General features: G+C 36.8%; 1 protein-coding gene across 4 annotated transcripts in view; it reads left to right on the forward strand.

The window, feature by feature from the left end:
* Positions 1 to 24,296, forward strand: part of LOC148651421 (retinoic acid receptor beta-like) — a 263,163-nt gene that overhangs the window by 196,624 nt on the left and 42,243 nt on the right. For all 4 annotated transcript variants that reach the window (XM_088601681.1, XM_088601679.1, XM_088601680.1 and 1 more), the window contains one exon: positions 8,531 to 8,672. In XM_088601681.1, coding sequence (XP_088457807.1) covers positions 8,531 to 8,672 — 142 coding nt within the window. The remainder of the gene's footprint in view (positions 1 to 8,530; positions 8,673 to 24,296) is intronic.

Raw genomic sequence — 24,296 nt, forward strand, 5'->3', positions numbered from 1 at the left:
GCTGCAGAACCTGTATTTATTTGCTCGTACGTCACATTACATTAATCGTTACAGGGACTAGTGTGCAGGAAGGTCCACATCACGTTACACACCACTGTAATGTCATGTACAGTACTCCCACACAGCTTTGTTAAGGGGAACCTTGTTATGAAAGGCACTATACAAAAATAAATTGAATTGAATTGACATCACGTCGCAATTCGTGGGACATTATGTTTTTCTCCTTAATCTTATATTTCCCAATTTCTGTGTGAATGTGCTGTAATTTAAATAGTTTATACAATATAATATATAATTTATATAGTTTATATACACTCATAGTTTTATGTCAACATCCTTGGGTTTGGAAAGGCACTTTATAAATTAAAGTTATTCTTATTTATTATTAGTAGTAGTTGTTTTTAGACTTCTCGTATTGTGCTGATTTTTTCCAATTGGTTTCACATACCCCCGTCAGCATGAAGTTTCATGTTAGTCGCAAGACTGAAGTGAAACTTGACAATACTTTTGAAATCTGATAATGATCTAAGAAATAAATTAATTTGTTTTATGTGAAGTGCTTAATCAATTGTTAGAAAATATTTCTGGTACTCTTTACCTTGAACTTGAAGTATGGAGGTTTATAGGCAGAGAGGAAGATGTCTTGAGCTTTGGCACAGATGCAGCTGTCTAACACAGAAAATCAGTGCAGAAGACCAGAGCAAGATTATTCTAATCTGTCCCAACTGCTTCTTTATTTTCTTATGTATTGGATAGTTGGCTGACTGGATAAATTTACTACCTCTTGGGGCTTCGCGTTTTTGTGTTTGTAATTTTCATGACAAATAATGTGGGTTTTGAAGGTCTGGACCGAGGTCACAGTGGGAAGAAGTTAATTAACCACTAAAAAAGCAGAAGTCAAGTGAACACATCTGGTCCTTGTGTATGTTTAAGGACACAGACTGAGGATGGGCGAGAGGAGAAGAAAATGTTTCCATCACTTGGTGGAGGTTTCGAGTCAGTGCCAGTGCCTGAGTGCTCACTGAGATAAAGTTTGAGCATGCTGATTTAAAGGCTTTAAAAAGAAAGATTAGAGAAGAAGGTTAAAGAAAAGAACATTAAGGTAAAGTGCCTTCTTTTTTCAATTTAGAACCACGTCATGTGTAGTAAGGGGATGTGAGGTCCTTGATTAACCTCGCTGTTATTGAAATCCTCTTTTGTTCTTTAAGCATTATTTTTCCTGTATGTTGTCAGCAAGTTGGAAGGTAGTTACTACCGGGGGATTCCCAAGTATCCCAGGCTAGCCAAGAGAAAGTTCCTCAGGTCTGTCTTTGTCAGCCTCATGATCTTTCCCCGGTTTGAGCCCCAATGGACGTATCTATACAAGGGTGTAGACTTACCCCAGTTGCCAATACCACCTCAATTGACTCTCCTGGATAGCTGAGTTTGTCATCCTGTCATGGAGAATCAGCCCCACAAGGAAAACTCATTTCCATTGCTTCTCCTCATTGTTTTGTCCTTCTGGACATTACTCAGAGTTCATGGCCAAATTATCAATTATATTCCAGAATTTAGTCTTATAATGACCGGTGTATTATCTGGTACGGAATGCTTGCATGTCCTTCTAATATTCTTTACTTCAGGAGTGCTCTTGGAAACATCAAGAGAAGTAAGGAACTGGTAAAGGTTTATTCCATGCTGAAAGGAAAAGAAAAGAGACAGAATGTTTCAGCTGTGTACCCTTCTTCAGATGTGAAGGAAAGAGGGAAATTGGCCAATCTTTAAAGGCCCATCAGTACATACCTGTCTGCACCTGTATAGAACTTACAGAAATTCCTTTTCCAGATTGATTTAAGATTAAACATTATATATATATGAAATACTTAATAGTTTATTTTCTATTGTACATGTTTTCTGAAACTCTGAACTGATTTTTACACAGCATATTTTGGAAGTCATATACAGTTCTTGTGGTGGTTCAGGTGGGTAGCTGCATCAGCATGCGTAGGCTGCAAAGGAACAAGTAATAGGTTTATTCCATGCTGAAAAGAGAAAAAAGAAAACACAATGATTTGGCTGTGGAGCCTTCTTCGGTATTGTCAGATATTATTTAGTTAAAATAATAATTAGTTATTTAGTTATTTAGTTAAAATAAATAGGTATCCATTTAGTTAAGGTGAGTAGCTGCGTCAACATGCGTAGGCTGCAAAGGAACAAGTAATGGGTTTATTCCACACTGAAAAGAGAAGAAAGAAAACACAACGTTTCGGCCGTGGAGCCTTCTTCAGGTGACAGGTGACACCTGAAGAAGGCTCCACGGCCGAAATGTTGTGTTTTCTTTCTTCTCTTTTCAGCATGGAATAAACCTATGACTTATTATTTAGTTACCTTAATTGGTTTATATTAAGCACCCAAAGACATGTTGCTATGAAGCCAAATCTTCTTTGAAACACACCACTTTTGGAGAGTGACAGGGTACATTCTGTGTGCCGAGCTATCTCAGCTGAAATAAGCAGAAAAACTGCCTCGTTCGCCAAACGCAGAATCAGCAGATCCCTAACAGTCAGGAGGGCTCCTGACCTGGCAGTTCATCTTGTTTTGTGTTTGAAAAAAAGAGTTATTTAACAGTGCCTTTTCAGGCTGCCTTTTGCTTGTGTTTTATCTTCAGAGGTTTCACATTCAGCGGCGACAAAGCCTTTCTTTGTGCACTTTGGTTCTTTCTTGGGCTCTTATTTACTCTGTATAGGGAGTTCTTTTGAATGCAGTCTAACCTTGTAGTCACCTCTCCCATGTTCAACAGAGTAATACACATCTCATACAAAAGTGAACAGCAACTTTTTTTCATCCACTTGTAATAGAATTACCTCTTCTCTGTAGCAACCTCAAGGTGTAAATAATAGGGCTGCTTAATTGCTCCTCTTCGTTGTGATCCTATGGGGTTTCGTGTGTCCCTCTCCACTTTCCACAGGAGAGATAAGATATCAACACAATTAAGAGTGAAAAATAATCTGATGCCTTTTCTGCCAGTGGTGAATGCTCAGAGAACACAACCTGATACAATGGGATTTGAATAATTTATGGATGGCACTTTCATTTTTTAATCTGTAAATGAGAACACCTAACATGACATGGCAATGAGTGACACCCTATCCATTCCCCATTAAGATAACAAGATGCAAGATAATGATCCCAATTAAGATATTGTTTATAGGGGGGAACTCTGCTGGAGGAAGGGGTCCCATTCAAAGGCAAGAGGGTTCAATTTATTTTATGGCTAAAAGTGACAGTCCGGTGCCATTCACAAGAGAGTACTGTTGTGCTCATGACCACAGGAAGTGTAGGTGGCATTCGAGGCCACCAGCTCAGAGTAGTAAAATGGAGAAAAAAGAGAGCAGAAGATACTAAATGTCAGGTTCATCAATCCATTCCAATGCAAGCTTTTGTCTTAAATATTGATTCTCTATAATTGCCTGATTAGTGGGATTAAATTGTATAATTAATTAGGGTGGACTGGAAGGTCTTGCCTGTTGTTGTTTTTTTTTTGCACATCGTCTGTTGTTGTTTTTTGCACACTGCCTGTTGTCTCTGTCTTTCTTTTGCTACACAATTGTATTGTTGTTGTTGTTTTTTTCTCTTTGTACTACTTATGTCCGAGAGCTAGCTAAATAGCATTTCGTTATACCATATACCATGTATATGAGTGTAATGACAATAAACTTGAACTTGAACTTGAAGGTCTAAAACTTCACTGCCTCTTCACTGAAAAGACTTTGTACCAGCAAAGTTGACAAAATATTCATTGTTCTGTAATCCAGATAATGAAAACACACTCCTGAAATTGTCGGCAAGAAATAAATAGATTGGACAGATTAAAAAACAAACAGGATTGGCATGGCTTTATACAGTGCGTGGGTGTAATGAGGTCTGTGAAGCAAAATGCATTACTAAAATTCACTTCTTGACGGACTGCCATTTATCTCAGACTGCTTGTCAGGAGGGGCACACGAATGTTTTTATTGCCATGCTATTAGACAGAACTGTCTGGTTTTGCCACCAGTACCTTCATATCCTTGAATTAAATGTTTGCCTTTGGCATTGTTGTAGTGAACAGGCCCACAGGTTCACAAAGCTAAGCTACACCAAATTTGGTTTGGCACAGCTTTGTTATAATATGTCACGACAGACCATTAAATATTGGAGGAGCAATCCACTTTCTTTCTTAGAATACCTTTTGGGATTTCCCACACAATAACTAGGAACAGGGTTACAAAATAAAAGGTGCTGCTTTGGACAGAAGTCCCACTGCAGTGGCCTAGTTTTTTTTTTTTAAAAGAAAATAATTTTTGGAAAGAATTATTGTCTGAAAAAAGGATTTCTAGCTTTTGAGAGAAAGTGATTCAGTTTACAGTGTTTTTTTTCAAGGCAGAGTTAAATAAATCCAACACACTTCAAAACTGCATCATACTCTAAGTAGATTGTTGTGTTATTCACAAAATCCAAATTCGGCTTGCAGCACGTTGGTTGGAAATGTGGAAGGCCTTACCTAACAGACTCACAAATGTATGTGAAAATGTGATGCTTCTGTTATGCTAACAGCTAACAGCAGCTGTTTCAACTGTATAGTTTAGTATGTTTATCACAGGTGTGATCGGTCCAGATTCTCATCATCAAGAATTGAGCTGCAAAAGACATCACTTTGCTGACAGGGTGTTACACAAGGCTGGTATTGAAATCCATAGGATGGCAGGATTTGTCACTGACTTAAACAGCGCTAACCAGATTTTACATCTTGTTTAGACAATTACTGTGTGTGTAGCTGGTGCCCCCTTTGAGGCTGCAGTAATTCTAAGGTCTTATGGCCATAACCATTACTTAATTCCTTGGGTTCCTGGTATATTCTCACATTGTCTGTCACAGTTTTGAATACTTAGAATTCTGCAGATAAGCCTGTCTTAATATGTAGTTTTTACCTTTCATACTCTGTTTCATTAGCACTTTCCTCTCAAGCTTAATTTCTGTTATGGCACTAACAGTGCGTGAATGTATTCTGTAAATGCAGTTGTCATAAGACTCCTCACTAAACATTTGTTACAGGACATAGAATCACATACAGTAATAAAATTATTGTTAGTTTTATTTTAAAAAGCTATTTGCTCAGTACTTCCTGGAGAAACAGCCCGTCTCACCAGAACATTTTTGCGTTAATACAAATATTTAAATAAAAACAAACTGCTCATAAAAGACCTGATTCATCATCTTTGTGCTTTTCAAGTGTACTTTAGTGGTTTTGTGCTTACAGTTCACTTTGATGTCCCTTTGCTTTCATACATTGAAAATGTTCCTTTGTGCCAGAACATCATGTACGTACAAAGCAGATCTTACACTTTGCTTGCTCTGTGATTATGAAATGAGCAGTTGTGCCATCCAGCTTTTTCTTTACTCTAACCAGGAGTGGTCCTTTTCCAAAGGTGTACTTTCAGTTTGTATGATTTGAAACAGCTGAGTGATTCATGTCTGTTTAATGGCAAGACATGTTCCATTTATAGCTGCAGAAATATTACCTGCTCTTATGCAAGCCCTCAGATGGAAGGTTGTGTTAATTGGGAAGTGAGACAGACATCCATTACTCTCAGGTCATGAGCAGCCTGATGGAAATGTCTTTCACTCATGAACTTCTTATACATTTCCATTAGAATCTATAGTGTTGTTGGAGGCTCTGGCAGCTCCACTGTGTTGCAACACATAAGGAGTATTGTATGAATGACTAGTGAATTACTAGAATAATGCAAGAACAACACCATTTATATTACTCACAAACTAATTGGAAAGATCATCCATCAATTTTCTTACCGCTTTATCTAATACAGGGTGATAGGGGAGCCTGAGTCTATACCAGCAAGCAATGCCCATTAGGCATCTTGGGGCACAAACAAATACAAACACACCCATACTATTAACACCAGTTTCACTAACTATGGGCTCATCTGCAATCTGGGGCGCAAGATTTCCATCCATTTTCTAACCATTGTTGAGGGGGAGACTGAGCATAACCTAACCAACAGGCACAAAGCAGGATACATCCTGGACAGGATGCCAGTCCATCAAAAGGCACACACAGACACAGACAAGTGGTCACTCACACCAAGGGCAATTTTCCCAGAGGCTTGTTAACCTACCAGTACAGTATATTTTTGTACTGTGGTAAGAAATGGAGGCACCCAAAGGAAACCCTTGCGAACACATGAAGATTATACCAACTCCATACAAACAGCACCCAAGAAATTGAACTCGGGTCCCCATCATGGTAAGGCAGCAGTGCTCATCACTGTGCCACCATGCTGCCCCCAATGGGAACATGTCTGATCTAAACACAAGGAGAAAATTTAGAAATGCCAGTTAATGGAGACAGTGTGTCTTTGGACTGTGGGAGGAACTGGAGCACCCAGTCCAAACCCACACAGTCACTGGGTGAACGTGCAGACTCCACACAGAAGGTGCTCCAGGATTAAATCTAACCAGGAAGTGTGAAGCAGGTATGAACAACTTGCCCTTCCAAGCTCTCATTGGTTCGTAAAATATGTCTCCCTGCCTTGTATTTACATGGATCTTAGCACCTGAAGATGAAGAAGAGGTATTCATGTTGTCTCAGAAGCATTAAGCTGTTTAGGTATTTTCTGTTTTAAAAGGAGATAGTGTCTCCTCTAGCAAATGCAGACAGTGCTTTCAGATTAAATAACTAGGAAATGAAAAATATGCAGCACATACTTATAAGCACACTGTGAAAATTGCGATAGTTAAAATGTAATTATGTTACATTATAGTGACTACAGTATGTGCAAAATGTGTTTTTATTGAATTGTGACTCCCAAAATATTGTCTGATATTCATTTTATTATGGCCAGTGGCAGTTCTGTTCCATAAAATAGGTTCATTGGTAAAATGAAAAACAAAATATTCCTGCTCATGCTGCACTGGTACTTATTGTTTCAATTTGGATCCTTATACATGTGGGCTGACACTTCAGTTTGATAATGAAGTTTTAAAAAGGAGAAAATGACCTTTGTGAGGATCCTGCTATCCAACATGTGGAGTCCTGTTTTACTCTTCAGTTTGTGCGTTGTGTTAAAGGAAATTAAAAAAAACACTGGGTCGCCTACAACTGTTCACAGGGGGGAGCTGTTTAGTGGTACTCAGTTTCAGCCAGGTATATAGAATAATTTGTCTGAGGCTGAGGAGAAGACCTTTGCTACCGTATACTGCGGCCTACACTGAATCCTCAATCAAATAAAGCAACCAGAAATAAAATTAATGTCTCTGCTTTGGTGCTGAAATAATTGTTGCTGTTGTTGTCGTTTTTTTGTTCCAAACAAAAACACCATGTACTCATTGTCAATTTATTTCATGTCTCACCAGTTGGGACAGCTGTACAGCTCCTCTAAAAATAAGTATTTTCAACATTTTCTAGAAAGTTCTTAGAAAGACTTTTCAGAATAAGTGTTTTGAAAACTCAAAGAACGGTTTTTGAACATACATAGTAAGCATTATTATTCCTGTCTGAAGAGATTTGTTTGGAAAAAATCAAAACATATGCCGCATTTCCACTAAAGTGCATCCTTTAGAGATATTTAGAAATATATGAAGCATCAAAATAATACTCAGTCTTGTGTGGCTTTGCCTTGTTTAAGATGTGGTCTGAGTTGATGAACTATGAGGTGGTACGTAGATCACTCCAACAGGGATTAATTGTTTCATAGCATGTACAGTACAATACAAGAAGCCCCTTGTCTGTGTGTTATCTTCTTTTAACAAATGCCTGCCTACTGCTATCAACCTGTACATGGAGGTTTCAAAGAACTAGCACATTACTCTACTCAAAGCCTTCTGTTTTCTTATACCAGTGAGAACTTACAGTAGATAGTGTTTAATTTGAATGTATTATTTCTTTTTACATACACTGAAGCATCAGCATATTATACAGTATATACCGTTACTTGTTAAATGTACGTGTCAATGTATTATGGTGGTGGTTTAATCTGTTGTGGATTTTTTTCCAGTCTGCTCCTTGATTTATTTTCTATATACACGTGTTTGCACGCTCACTGTATATCAATTAGGAAATACCATTTGTTTTAGCTGTATGATGTTTTAATGAAAAGAAAGGGAGTTGCATTTTCAGTTCTTCGCTAAAAGTTCTGAATGCTCTTTGATTAATCTGCCGTTGCTGTTGTGGAAAGGTTTGGAATGCTATGTAGCTTATGGCTCAAGTTAAAAGACAACTCAGCACTTCGTACAAAGTGTTTTATCCATTTTGTTATTACACATTCACTATGGCTGCAGGCAACTTTTTGGCCTGTAACACAAGGTTTATTTGATGTTCTTTTTGGAATGTCTCTGGAGTACATCGCTGGCTCCAACCATATTCTGGCAAAAAAATATATCAAAACAAATAGTCTTTGTAACAACAGAAATCAAACAATCTTCTTAGATTTGAAATGGAATACAAACACGGCAAAGTTTATTGGTTTCTCCTCTCTCTTTTCTTATATTTCAGGGCTTTTTCCGCAGAAGCATTCAGAAGAACATGGTTTACACGTGTCACAGAGAGAAAAACTGTGTCATCAATAAAGTCACAAGGAATCGATGCCAGTACTGTCGGCTGCAGAGGTGCTTTGAAGTGGGAATGTCCAAAGAATGTAAGTTCAATCTCTGTGGCTTGTATACTCAAATTTGCATAAGATTAAATGCCCTTTTTTCTTAAAAATGTTTCAACCTGCTTTGCTTACAGCAGTATTATAGTGCAGGTTCAGGATGGCGGTGTACCTGCATTGCACGGAAGAAACGCAAGGTCAGAGCAGATATTGTTCCCCATTTTGAGATGCATAATTTGGATCTGGAACCCTTCTGTTTACTCCTTCATTTCTCTGTAAAGGAGAAACAACATTATAGCTGAGCGGCACAGTGGTTAGCATTGCTGTCTCTACATGACGTGGCCCTGGATTCAGTTCCTGGAGTACTATTTCTATATTCTCCCTGCGTTGGCATGGGTATCCTCCAGGTGCTCTGGTTTCCTCCCACAGTACAAAGACATGCTGCTAGGTTAATTAGCTTCTATGAAATGTTTCTCTGGCGTGTTTGTGTCTGTGTATGTCCTGTGATGTATGAGCTTCCTGTCCAGGGTGTATCCTGCCTTGTGCCCATTGTGTGCCAAGTTAGTCTCCATCTCCCCTGTGATCCTGTACTGGATAAAGTGGTTAGAAAATGGATGGGTGGATTGAAACGGTCTTGGATATATTATTTTTAAAAAGTCTCCAGATGCTTGACCATAACAATGACATGAACAGTTTTACTTTCTGATTTTCCAGCCCGTTCTAGGAAGTTAGAGTTAACTTCAGCTAAGAAGTAATGTAATTGTTGGTTACAAGTCTGTAGTTTTGTATTTTAAAGCAGCAAATATTACTGAACATGTTGTGGCGTGCCTGGACAGCCAGCTTTAGCTCTATCTCAATTAATTGTGGTCCCTGTCATAGTCTTGGTACCAATGTAGTATTCATGTGTCAGGCACTTTGCTTTGAGTGCTAGTGCCTTAATTCAGTCTTTTTTGGTTTGACATTACTTTAATCACATGCAGCTCTTGTTGTTATCAAATGAATGATATTGATTTAATGTGAAAAGAATTTAAAGCTCACATTTTATCAATGTTTTTTTTTTACCGCTGTCCAATTGCATTACCCGTAGATACTGTATATTCTGCCAATATTCAGTGCTAATAGAGAGTTCACACATAATTTCCAAAGTAACATATTATGTGGCCTGAAATCAAGAAACATAACGTCATAATTTATTTTACTAATATTTACAGATTGTAACACGCAACCTTCAAGTGAAAAACAAATGTTGAGACAATTTGAAAAGGTGTTATCTAGCACGCTGACAAGTGAGAGTAGGTAAGGTAGGCACCATCTTGTGAAAATGTAGCAAAAATAAAATTCTGAAATTGTGATATGTATTATGTCATGGGGCTGCTTCTTATCAGCCAGGACTGGGAAAATAATCAACACTGAGGGGAAAATTAATGGAGCAAAGTGCAGGCAAAAATTAGAGCAAAACCTGATACAGTCTGCTAAAGACCTAAAACTGGGATAAAAATTCACCTTTTGGTGGAATAATGACCTAAATCACAAAGAGAAAGCTGCACTGTAGTGGCTTAGAAAGAAAAAAGTAAATGCCCTTGAATGGCCTGATTAAAGTCTTGACTTGAATACGTGGCACTTCTTGAAAACTGTTGTCCAACATCAATTGAAACCAACTTGACAGAGCTTGAACACATTTGCAAAGAAAAATGAGCGGAAATTGTACAGTCTTGGCAGTGGTGTAGGATTTTTTGAGCACCATTTGAAAAATATTTTGGAGACTATAGACAATTATGAACTAGAGTGGTTCATCATAATATTCAAAAACATTTAAACAAGTATGTAACCAAATTAAGCTAATTGTAAAAGATCTGTAATTTGTTTCTGCTTTTCAACCTCCAAAACCCAGTCTATTTAATGCCTGTGTACTGTATTTTTTTAATCAGTCAAAAAGTGCTACTCAATATTTATCTATATCAATAGTTATCTTGTATTGTCCTTTGCTGCATTAATCAAATTAAATGTTTTTTTTCCAATACTACATACAGTATACAGTATTTCTTTAGTATGCACACTAGTGTATATTTCATATTACAGGTATGTTTTGAAACACGTATTTATAGCCGACAATAAAGGGACAATAAAGGAGAAATAACCTGGCATTCAGTTATATTACAAACTGTCTTATTTGTGTCTTTTGGTAAGAATACTGAGAATTCAGTGCTTTCAGGGAAGCACTTTATAAAACAATGATGGCAGTTTGACTACCTGAAGGTACTATCACTGGGGAATAAAAGCATATATTCATATCTGTCAAGTGGTGGCTATAGACTATGAGACACCGTCAAATTGATGCCTGAAAGCAAGGATAATATAAGGCATTCTGATGTTCTTGTTTATTAATTTGTTTTTGAAGAACAAGTGACTCACAAGCTTAATGAGTTTTCCCCATCAATGTTTCCTCCAAGCAAAGATCCATTTTAAGAATTACTTTTTCAAACATGAATATTGCCTATTTTCGTTCATCACTAAACAGCAGATAGTGTGCCTGGAACGCAATTGAGAAATAATTCATCAAAAGCAGTTGCTTTTTATTTCTGTAACATTTTTCCAACGCTCTCCACTTCTGAAGCGTTTGCACACAAGAGCGTTGTACGCTGTTTAGCAGAATGTTGTAGCATGAAAAGGATCTTGCTGTTTCTTTATATTTTGGTAATTTAGAAATAAGCAGGATTTATCGTGCATGCGCTACGCTGCAATAAACAATTGTGTACAGAAGAATTTACACCCTACTTACAAGATCACACTTTTTAACAAGGATTTATGTTATTAAAAAGAGCTATTCTTATTAAAAGTGTTAGTGGTTACAATAAGTGCTGAAGAGGAGGAGGTTAAATATCAACACAGGACATTCAAAGAAGACATTAAGTTTACTTTACACATTGCATAAGTATTCAGCCCAATAGGTCAGTATTTGGTAGAAGCACTTTTGGCAGCAGTTGCTACTGTCAGTATTTTTGGATGCCTTCATCACCTTTCCCACCTTTCCACAGTAGGATTTTCTGTAAATTTTGCCTGTTTGTCTTGGCATAATTAGTACAGTTCTGACAAGCGTCTTGGGGATAGCTGATGGATTGCAATCTTCAAGCCCATCCATCGATTTCCAAAGCCGATTTATCCAGTGTGGGGTCTCGGGAGCCAGAGCCTAGCCCGGCAAGCAATGCGTCCAAGGTAGGATACAGCCTGGATAGGACACCAGCCCCCCCCCCCCCATACACGAGGGCCAATTTTACGGAAGCCTATTAACCACCAATATTTACTGTGGGAGGAAGCTGGAGCATCTGAAGGAAACCCACGTTTCAACAGGCAACAATGCTAAAAAACTGCACCACCAAGCCACCCAATCAAGCCTTTTTGAGATTGAAGTCAGGGCTTTGACTTGGACACAGAAAAACATCCACTCTTCTTCTCAGACCACTGCAGTGTCTCTGGCCTTGTGCTTCAGGTCATGTTCACCTCACTTTTGTTTTTATCCCACCGTTTTGCCTGGCCTTCTTCCAGGTGCTCCAGTTTCATCCCACAATTCAAAGATCCTTGGCTGATTTAAGTAGGTTTTCTACCAGGATTTGTGTGTGCTGTCTGCACCATCAGTTTCCACCTCAGTCCTAAGAACCGTCTGCTCCCCGATGGTGACGGCACTGCCTTTACATGATACCTCCCCCACCATGTTTGACACTTCAGATGGTGTTGACTGAGTGATGTGCTGTGTTGGCCTTGTGCCAGACGGAGCATTTTGGATTTAGAACAACAAAAAAAAAACACATTTTGAATTGTCTGAACTAGGGCTGGGCGATATGGCCAAAAATATTATCACGATAGAAATTTTCATATCAGTCGATATCGATAATTTTCACGATAAATGTCAAATCATTATTTCTTTCAAGTTTAAAGGTAGATTTTTTCTCCTGAGTGAAAGTTGAAGAAACCAGACAGTTAATTGGTAAATTAAACAACTCTTTATTTTAAGAACACAATAAACACTTGCCAAACAGCAGAAGCATTAAACAAATCTGAGGTAGAGAGTATTCAAGTCTTTTTTACGTCAAAATATGCATGAGTATATTTTACAAAATAAATATCTAAATAGAAAAATTAAATACTGCAGTGTGATAAAACATATTGTACATAGAAGATGGCTCAGACAGACTGCAAAGTTTAAAGTGCTCTGTTTTATGTCTGATCGTAAAAAGCCAAAATATCTCCAAATTACCGAAGTTGAATGACCTTTTCTGTCGACGATGTCATCGTCCTTTGAGCTGGTTGTTGGCAGCTCTACATTTGCTTCAGTGTCGCTCATTTCTCCACTCTGACTACAGTCCTGTCAGCCACCACCGTGTGGATCAACAACATCATGTTAGCTGCCCGGTCTGCAACACGCACGCACACTCGCGCAGTATTTTTGCGCAAAGCATAAACATATATATCAAACATTTATCTAACTTTTGTTAAAATTATATCGAGGAAAATTATATCGCGATAATTATCGTTAGCGAATTATCGCCCAGCCCTAGTCTGAACACAAAACCTTCTGTCGCATGTACAGTATGCAGTGCATCTCATAGATTTTAAAGGATTTTTTCTAGCTCATTGTCTGTTGATACTTGCCAGATTTGTTAGGGACTAGCTTATTGTTAATGACAGACATTTCCAGGACATTGGTGGTTTACCTTAAGGCTTAATGGTGGCTATCCATACCCAGTTTCCTGCTTTCCTGGCTGCTCATTTTGGGAGGGTTAATTGATCTCAGTAGTGTCTAGGTGGCATGATAAACCATTTAGTTCTTAAAGATGGACTTCATGGTACTGAGATGGATTATCAATGGCTGATGTTTTCCTTTACCTCTCTGCTTCACTGGGCTCCTTAAGCTTCATGGTTACTTTTTTTATCAGTATATACATTACCCCATAAAAGTCTTTATTTACATGATTAAAATATACATGATTAAAAATCACTTACATGATTAAGAATATCCCCAAATTATTACACTTTGATAACACACAGGCTAAACCCTTCAAAAACAATCAATTTGCTCCTGAGCTGATTTCTAGTAGCAATGGGGCTGAATATGTATTCAACTAAGAATAATTTATTTGTTAATCTTTCCTGTTTATATTCTATATACTCTTTTTAATTTAATCAAATTGCTAATTTTTAAGTCTAATTTAAAAGTGTTGTTAGTAGGTGGCAAGAAAATGAAAAACAAAATTGCAAGGTGATGAGCACACCCACAAACCACAAAAAAGTAACAATTCATTATCTTTTTTTATGGTCTATATCTACAGTACTCATGCCTCAAACTTCACTTCTGTGCTGTTGTAACTTCATCACTCCTCAACCTTATGTAGTTAATTTAATACCTAAATTCACTCTTCAGTTTAAGGTTGAGGTTTCAAAATGGTTAAACCATACATTTAATATGTACTTTTATTCAGTTGTAATTTGCATGAATTCATTAATTCCAAACCGACAGTATAGATAAGTGGATTATCCATGAAGATACAAAATGCTTAATTGGTCTTAATAGATTAATTGGTTTTTCAACAAAAAAGGTGATACAAAGACATTGCTCTAAGAAATACAGCGTGTAACAAAATTCGATAGTATAATCTGCATGGCACAGTTACGTATCGCAAGCTGAAATTGAAGTTTAGATCAGAATTTTTTTTTCAGGTTTTGGTACTGGAATGTTTTTGGGATATATGTTTAAAATGCTTTTCGTTTATGTCATTAAATCGTGCTAGGAAGCTGAAATCTCTTTAATGGTGAAATTAATTAAGTGAAAACACAAAGACTCTGATTGTCAACCCAGCAGGCTCTTTTGCAAAACTGATTATCAGGCAACATTAGGAATCTAAAGAGTAAGGTTCATAGTACATGAGGGCTTTGTTTTAAGCAAGGGCAATTGCTAAATGGAAATCCTTCCAGTCAAAAAAATAAACTGAATAAATGAATTTACTATGCTATGTAAGTAAAAATGTTTAATTCAGCTTAATGGAACACATTTTTATATTTTACGTTATTTTAATTGAAAGGAAATTACAGCTTTTGCTTGCTTTAATTTAAATGAATAATTATAACAGAAAAAAAAACATGTTAATACCACACTGTACTCTGCTTTTTTTGTGCTGTCTTCCTTCGTCTATGGAATAATTTGAATAATTTTCTTAATGTCAGACCACTGTAGACCAGTGTGGTTTTGCCTTTTGTCTAGGCTCTTCAACATGTTGATCTATAGAACAATTTTAAATTGCTGTAATTTTTAACAGATCTGAGAGGACTGTCAGTTGCATTGAGAAATTCAGTGATAATTTAATAACTAAAGATAAAAAATGTCATTGTATAAAATGTTTTTAAAAAATTGAATCAGTATTATTTTTGTAAATTATACCTTAAAAATCAGCATGTTGGCACAGCAGTTAGCATAGCCTTGCAGCTCTTGGGCCCTGGGGTCAGTTCCTGGGGTGCTGTCTGAGTGGAGTTTGCATGTTCCCCCATATTAGCTTGGGTTTCCTCTGGGTTGTGTGTCTGTATTTGTGTGTGCTCTGCAATGGACCGGTGTCCTGTCCAGTTTGTATCCCACTCTGTGTGCAGTGCTTCCTGGGATAGGCTCTGGAGCACAGTGACTCTAACCCTTCAAAATATTATTCTACACCATAAGTAGTCTCATACCCCTTGAATTTCTAGTAAGATAGTTAAGACAGCAATCGCTGAAAGAAATGAAAAATAAAAATGGAAAAATAACCGACTCCTAATGGAGCTTGTATTAGCAGGGGAATTTCACTCATCTCTCAAGAACAAGTATTATTTGTTTGCTGATTTTAGTGAGTACTCATAAGTAAAGTGCTTGTTTAATGAAGGACGAGTGTATAAATATTCAGCTTTTTTTTTATTACGCAAGTGATATTTCCAGTGCAATGAACCTATCATTTAAATAAAGTTTTTAGCTGCTGCTTCAAATAAACTAAACTGTTTAATCAAGTCTGGTATAATTGTTATTTATATCTCAGAACATAAATGGCTTGCCATTAATCATGTAACTTTTACTGTTTTGCTATCCTCTGTGTTGTGTCTTTGCTTGGTATCATTTAGCTAAAATCCAGATCTCAGACACCATGCTGGGAAATCCACTTTGCTGTAGTCTAGCCATTCATGTGTTCTTATCAGCCATCTGATCACTTGGCAGGGTACATTGTTAGAAAGTATGTTCTGTACCTTGGTTCAAGTAAACAACTTAAAAACAAAAGAAGACAGAGGAATCCTTCCATTTATTTAACTCTTACTTTCTTATATTTCTTAACTTTCTTTAACAGTTTTGAATGTTCTCATATTTCAAGTAGGATACTCAATGTATTGACCCTCTTTGGGAATGACACAAAACGTTGGGGAAATTAAATGTTAATACTTACTGCATTAAATCATATTAAAGACGTTGAGTGATATGTTGACTTCAGTTGACAGTGCTGTTGCTAAGTTTTTATTTTCCTGCAGCGGTTGGGCTATCTTCTGAGTGATTCCCTGGTGGAAAGCACAACTGAAGAGGAAATTTCCAATGATAAAGATGTTCCCAGCAAATGGAATTGTACTTATGTCTTCAAACTATGCCTATAGCCAGCTTTTGATATGTCTCATTAAGTATAAATGACATAATAATGAAATATTGGCTCTTGGCACATTGGCAATGAATATATGACGCTGTTTAATAATATATTGAATTTCCAAAGACTTGTTTTTGTGTTCACCAGTGGATGACATTGGTAGAAGCCAAACCGTTGACTGAATCTAAATATTTTACCATCTGCTTCAGTCTGCTTTAAGGTTTGGGGCACAAGTGGGGGACACTTTTTCCTTCTGCTTCGATCTTGTAAGACAATATAGCCATGTTCATGTTGAACATTTCTTGACAAAGCATTGACTCTTAAAGAAGAACAATTACTTTGAAAATGCTAAATATTGCTGAATTGTATTCTTACTCTGGTGTGTTCTTACAAACTAGTCTTTAATTTTAGCTCCATGTCTTTTGAGCTTTCCCAATTTGTTCACAGTGGTGAAAAGCTGTTGTGGGTAAGAAGCTTTATAGAACTCCTGCTCTATTGTACAGTATGTGTTTCTCAGTGGGTAGTCATCACTGAATTCCATCCATTCATGATCCAAAATCTGCACATTCCTGGTAACGGAGACAGTTACCTAGGGCTTATCCCAGAACCACAAGCTCCACCCAGCTCATAGCATCAATGAACCTTACCAGCATGTCTAGAGGAGGAGAGAAGAAGCTAAAGAACCAGAGAAAACCCATGCATACACAGGAATCAAACCTAGAATCCACGATGAAAAACAGAAACGCTAACCACCACATCCCCCTGCACCCAATATGAATCACAGAATTCACTTTTCCAATTACTTTTTACAAATATACTGCACATTTATCTTTCTAGGTTTTGTATCACTTTTAAGATGAAGTGGCGCTTCAGTAGAGCGCTGTTTTAAACAATTAAAATGATAGAACTTGAGCAGGCAGGCTTTCTAGGCTTTAAACAAATGAGTCAGATAATGGATGAAAATACATCTAGGTCCAGGTGAAACAAAACACTCAGATAATGAGAAATATTTGGTTAAGTTGAGTAGATGTTTATCATTTCTTTAACTTTGAATTGGAAAGAAGAAAAAAAAACACAAGCAGTGATCATTAGTGGTCAAGCTGACACTTGTATTCCAGAATAACCATGACCTTCTGAACACTGTTTATGAAGTGCTAAGATTCTGCCTGTGATCTTCAACCTGTCTTGAGGTTCATCATTCATATCCATACTGTAAATCTTTCAGTTGCAATCTTATATTTATAAGCGGCATGACAGGTCGAGGTGCAGAGGAATAGGACTCTTTTCCTCTGTGAGTATTTACTAGCCTGCAAAATAGTGCTATAGATATTCAGAATGTTCCAGCATATCATCAAGCTTTTTTGCACCAGTTACTCTTCTGGTTGAAATGATACATACTACCATTGAGACAGTTCACTTCAGGGACCTTAATAATAATTATAGTCTTAAGTTGTGGCAGCTCATGCAGAGGTGATGTAAAATAATCATCCTTTTCTTTGCTTTTACTTTGGTAGCATAAACACCGACTGGGTTATTGAAAAAAAAATACATGTTATTTGTAGCCTTTCACTTTTCAAATTCTTATATGGTTGAAACTGAGATAAAGCACATATGAAGTTGAAAAGAGAAGGCAATAAATGACGCAGAGAGTGGTGGCGGCCTAGTACAAAGTAGCCATTCATTCTGTGAAATGAGATACTTGGATCAACTACAGTAGCTACAAGCACCTAAAATGCACTAAATGTGTCAAGTAGCTTCTCCTTGTTTGTAAGCTTTCCTGTGGTCTTGTATTCACAGTCATTTGGTAAGCTGTCAATCTGCCTTTATTTCATCCAACCTATAAATTTTCCAATCTCTGATGTACAAAAAGATATTTACTCCTGGAAATTAGGACGTGCCAGCACTTATATCTAAAGATTCAATACAGTAATTAACCCTTTGGAATCTGTTTTCTGTCAGAGGGTTAATTATTTATTATTTTACTTTTCACACATAGATTTAGATAACTGCTCAAAACAAAAAGTTGTTACTGCATGATAAACACTAAGCCCTTTCAATTATAGTAGCCTTCCATCTTTATTCAATTATTTTAAGTATAAGTATATACTTTGCATCAAAAGAAGCTTATCCCTTCATACATTTGATAGGCTTCTTACATGTAAAATGCGTGAATTGTACTCCTCTCTTTAAGAGTCCCCACTGTGAATAGTGTCCAATACAAGATCTTAAATAACATCATTGTTTTCCCTCATAAAATCAGATTAAAAGAAATGTCACCACATAACTCATGCCTTGTGACAGGAATAGCATCTATCAGGAAGCAGTCATTGAGAATGTGGGAATGTCGTATATAATCAAGTACAAAACACCATTGCAGAGTATGTTACATTTATGTAATGCGTTTTTTCTACTTTCTTAGTTTAAGGTTCAAAGATATAACTAAATTAAACCGAAAGATTTCCATAAATGTTGTCCTTGCCGACAGAGCTATCCAAAGCCGCTATTCATTAAACGAGTAGACCACCTATGGCCATCAATATTCAATATCTGTAGCTTAATTAAAAATAATGTTTTACTACCTTTAAATGGGTTTAAGATTAGCCCCTTTTATTAATGCTTGACAATTCATTTTCTTGAATGTTACTCAAATTAGATTTTCTTATCAAGTATAATGTGCAGGACCAAAATGTCCTAAACTTCCGCACCTTACTCATTGTGTTGAAGTTGGAGTTCGCTGGGCGAACAGTCTGTGCTGTCTTCCATCTCGCGACAGTATTATACTGAAGAAAAGGAAGCCACTGAGCAGCTGACATGAGGCCATTTATCCCACCCATTCTCGTTCATTTTCAAGATAGCTTAATAAGCCTTTTTTTATTACGGTTCCCTTTTCTTTATCTTTTTTCCCCCCAAGATAAGAAATTTACCGAATATGCATGAGGCCCATTTAATATGCGTTTTAATATAGTAAAAATTCTGATGCTCATTTATAAAGCATATGGCTGTGTAAGTGACTAGATGGAGAGAGAGAGAGAGAGAGAGAGAGAGAGAGAGTTGTTTCCAGCACTCCCGAAAGCTGTGCCTAAGGGGGATGAAACTCAGGCTTTCTGTGGAGGCTAAGGCTTTGATGGTATAAATGCCTTCTGGAGTGGTTATATAACACACGAGGCAAGATCCTGCACGTTTGGAAAGACTAGAATTTGTGGTTTTAGAGAGTTGGAGCCTTTTCAATTAATATTCTGATGTCATTATTAGTTGAATCCCTATTGAATTCTGCCCCCCCCCCCCTTGGTGCACAGTGGTGCTCAACACATGCCAGCACTTACATCAGATTACAGGCTTTGCTCGTCATGTGACAGACAATTCTAATGGATTCTGAGATGTTTCATCAGCATAAGAGAAACACTCTGACCTAGTTTCTATCTGCAGTAGACTGACATCAGCTGATGTAAAGACAGCAGCCTAAATGTTGTTTTAAATCTTTATAACAGTAATCTAAAATGATTACAAAAATACCTGCAGCAAGTATTTCTCTGGTGTTTCGCTGGTTAACTGCATAAAGCCTGCATTTTGTAAAATACGTGTCTCTTTCCCTATTTTTGTTTTGTGCATCTTAACAGGTTTATGGAATAAAATGTGCTTTTGATGAAATGCAAGCTGATTTTAATGTTGCAATGTACAGTAGATTGTTTTGTTGGAATTTAAAAGCATAGAGATCAACTGTCAGTTGACAGTTAGAATTTAAAATACAGTAGAAATGAAACAGCACTGCAGTCCTGCATGTTTAGCACTTAATTGAGAAAAAAAGAAATAGAGTAGAAACGGAGGTACAAGACAAGAAGAAATGCTGTAGTTTCTTTTAGTACAGTTCAAATTCAGGTATTTCACAATAAATTATTTAATCTCAGTGTAACACCTAGAAAATACTAACCTACATAGTATGCTTGCAACACTCATTTAGGAAAGAATGTAAAATGTCACCACAGTTTTGGATGAGATCCAGAGCTGAGTGTAATGAGCATCAGGGAAAGGACTTTACAGAATTACTGAATGGTTACAGTGACTTTGGACTCTACTTTCAACTGCGGCCCATGTCATTTTACTGCACCTTTTATGAACACTGGATTTAAGATCCATTTTAATAATAAGTTATTGAAAATGGCATGAGATTTATCTGATGCTATAAAAAAACGAATCCCAGGAATGTGTTAATGTCCGTTTGCTTGATTAAATTTGAAGAAAGCAAGGATGGATATATAATTCTTAAATCTGACATAAGAAGAGTATTCCAAGGCATTTGTGTTGAATTTCTTTCACAAAATCAGGGTTTTGTAGACTCGAAAGCACAAAACCAAACAAAAGCTTTACAAACCTGTGTTGAATTCCAAATTTGGAGAAACTGTAGAGCTCAATGTCCGCCTTAATGTCTATGGCTCCTTCTCTTTGTTTTCTGTCTTCTTCTCCTTAATTGTTATGAATTTTACCATTACATAAAAGATTATCACAGTTATGTTCTTCTTCAAACAGACTGTCAATGAAAAACTGAAAGTAAAAGACGATTTGTTGGATATCAAGCAACTATAATGTCAAAATCTAATTTTGTCTGCGACAGTACCCATTAGAATTGTAAAGCACATATATATACTGTAGCAGGCATATTCAAAGGCATTTTTTTCAGCCCCTCAATCTATTTTTAATCTACTTTTTTATCTTAAAAGATCGCAAAATTGAACTTGAAGTCTCTTTGTTAAAGTGCTGTAAAAGTATATGACCGTGTAGATCAGAGAGCTTAAAAAAGCTTTTAGCTCATTTTAACTAAGTTTTATTATGTGCCATTTAATAGGGATGTTTCCAGGTATTAATGTATTAATTCCAGGTAGGCAGTGATTTCAGGTCTAATGAAGGAAGATCATTAACCTTGTTATGTCCATCCATCCAATTTCTAACCACTTCATCCAATTCAGGAGAGCAGAGGAGCTGGAGCTTATCTTGGCAAGCAATGCATGGAAGGTGTGATTCACCCTAAATGGGACACCGGTCCATTACAGGGCACACACAGACACAAACACACACATTCACAACAGGGCCAGTTTTACCAGAAACATGTCTTTGGACTGTGGGAGGAAACCAGAGCCCCTGGAGGAGACCCAAGTGAACACGAGTAGAACATACAAACTCCTTAGCACCCCAGAACTTACAGCCAAGGCCCCAGCACTGCGAGACAGCAGTGCTAACCGTTGCACTGCAAATAGATTCCATGCTTTGATGCCATTGACTCTTTATTGTCATGTGAAATACAAATAATAAATACATCTTTTGGGTTTAGGTTTAGGTGAGCACAGCACACAAATGGAAAATAAGATGTACTGTTTCTTCTTTATAATTATTTACTGTACATAAAGAGTGCAGGGTACCTGGAACAAGTTACTGAGCCGTGTTGATTAGTTACTGTGGGATGCTTCAAGAAATAACTGGATGTGATCTTTATGTAAATGCCACCCAAGCTGTGTAGACAAGATGAATCTCCTTGTCCTGTTTGCTTAACGTTGCAATAAGAAGGAAGTCACAATTCAGACCTACTTTCTGAAAATGAGCAATCAAGGATATGTGAAGCCAATGAGAGGCCATATGGACACTGCAAAGAGCTTTAAACCAAAACAGATAACCTGTTAAATAATTATAATTTGACTGTGCAGTCTCTGAAAGGATACATACCATGAATTACTAATCTGGAGATACAGTAGATGATGTGTAATACCCATACACCAATCTACAGCAGTAAAACCATTCCACCTTCCTATGAATCAGTATATTAAAATCTTTTTGTATTTAACTAGATACAGTTTATTTGAAAGACAATGGAATTGACACACTGTGCAACACTACAAATTGCTCCCGTTATATATGTATAAAATACAAAAAATACACTTTTTTATTGATTTTTACCTTTGTCTGATGATTCAATTGATCTCCTTAAAAGATCCAAGAAAAATGCCTTGTATGCTTGTTGGCAAATGTCTTTTATTGTGTAAATTTGCAAATTCTTAAACCAGAGATAAGGACTACAGGGTTAATCCATGTTGATCTCTTTATCATCATCAAGGCAGGGCATGGGAGTAGTGTATATTTATAAAGATGTTAGCAAAGATGTCGACCCTCTGTAGACCACACTTAGGCTTTTGCTGTCAGCTGCTGAAGGGCAATTCAAAAGCTTGTGTCAACACACTGCAGTGATATACATCGACTTTTCTGTTTTTGGAGAACGTTGAGGAATTGAAAGCATAGATTGCTTTTTAAAAGGTATTAATTGCTCTCTGAACGTACCGTTATCATTCAATAAGCAATTAGCAATCAGAGTTCATGCATATTTAGTCTGAAATGTGAGATCAGCATACATCTCAATTCCTCAAAACTCTGGTCAGTGTCTCTATTATGTCTTTCACCAATTTGGACATTTTTTAGTCGTCTCTGTTTGGCCTGTCTTAAAAATATGTTCTGCTTACCTTAATAATAGAAGAAAACACAGCATGCACGCACAGTACATTAGTCACTGTAGAACACATTTATGAACTGCTTCTTCGTCATTTACCCAGAATTACACATGAATGAGCCTGAGGGCAAGTAAAATTCTGACTGAGAATCGCCCCTCTCATAAATATAAAGCACACATCCATTTGGGCTGTGTTATGGGAAAATATGCAACACTACGTTAATATTCTGAACACAGCATCTATTCAGTTTGTTGGTATTTTATTTCTTTTCTTAAAAATGTCACAATTGTCACAGTTAAAGCTCTGATCAGCTTGTGTTTGGCATATAGATCATTTCTGAGTGAAAGCTGGGTGATGTAAGTCTAATGTGGAAAATCAGAAACAAATTTCATAATGGACTTCTTGTTTTCTGTGAGTTGTTTAATTTGGCAAGCCGCCTGCACAACAGCAACAAAAAAAAATCCTCACATTTTTCATAAATCTACCCTAAAAATACAGTTAATTAGGATGATCAGTGCTGGCTTTATTCTTAAAATGCCTGGTGTGTATTTTGTGCTGTTGTGTAGAACTGCAATTATCTCATAAAGGGCACAATATTTGCTTGGTAATCAGATTGCTTTGATTCCTTTGATTTTCTAAAGCTTTTGTATTTTAATCTTAGCAGATATGTCATCTCTATTAAATATGTTTTTGAATGTTGAAAACAAAGACAGATGCGTTTGTTGAAGGGACGTGGAAGCGAGATTATAGGTTTTGCTGGCTAGGTTAGAGTACTGCTCCTTTTTGGCCCTAGGGCCAAAAATCAGTCACTGTAATAGAATTGAATGACATTTGTGAAAGACACTCAGAGGAAAATGTCATCCTTAAAATATGAGTTCAAAGCTCACTTTCTCAAGTGACTTATGTATAGTAGGAGTACGATTCTGTTCATTAAAAATACATTTTGAAATGTGAGAGGTAATACTTAGTAGTTATATAATGGCCCCCAGGTCTAGCTGAATTACACGCACCCTGGGACTTTAAAAATATAGTTTTCACTTATTTTAAGGAATATATAATTTGATGACAGCAAGTTTGATAGAGGATTGACAAAGTGGGTTGTTAGCCAGAGAAATATACTTATTTAACTTTGCATATGCCACTGCCTGTGGTGTTTCATGTCTTCAGAAAGCTAAAACATTGCCTTCAGTAATGCATATGATCAGGATTTCTGGCTAAATGTTTCCAGCTAAAGAGTTTTAAACACAGGGTTTTAAAAGTATCTGAACTTTTATTCTATATTCTAAAATATTTCTCTGTATATTTTAGAATGTGGACATTTTTAAGCAGTTGTAGAGCAACACAAGACTCAGCTTACAAATACAGTATTTGATATACTGTATGCAAACTTCCATATTTTTCAGACAGCACATACTGGCATGTTTGTACCAAAGTGACCTCAGAACTTCTTTTTTATGAAAGCCACTTAACTATTAGAATTTTGAATGCAGTGAATTTAGATGTGTTTGGAAGCAAACATATCTGTTAAATGTTCCTCATACTGC

The sequence above is a fragment of the Lepisosteus platostomus genome, chromosome 12, assembly GCF_059453375.1.
Source record: "Lepisosteus platostomus isolate fLepPlt1 chromosome 12, fLepPlt1.hap1, whole genome shotgun sequence".
In the NCBI taxonomy this organism is placed as follows: Eukaryota; Metazoa; Chordata; class Actinopteri; order Semionotiformes; family Lepisosteidae; genus Lepisosteus; species Lepisosteus platostomus.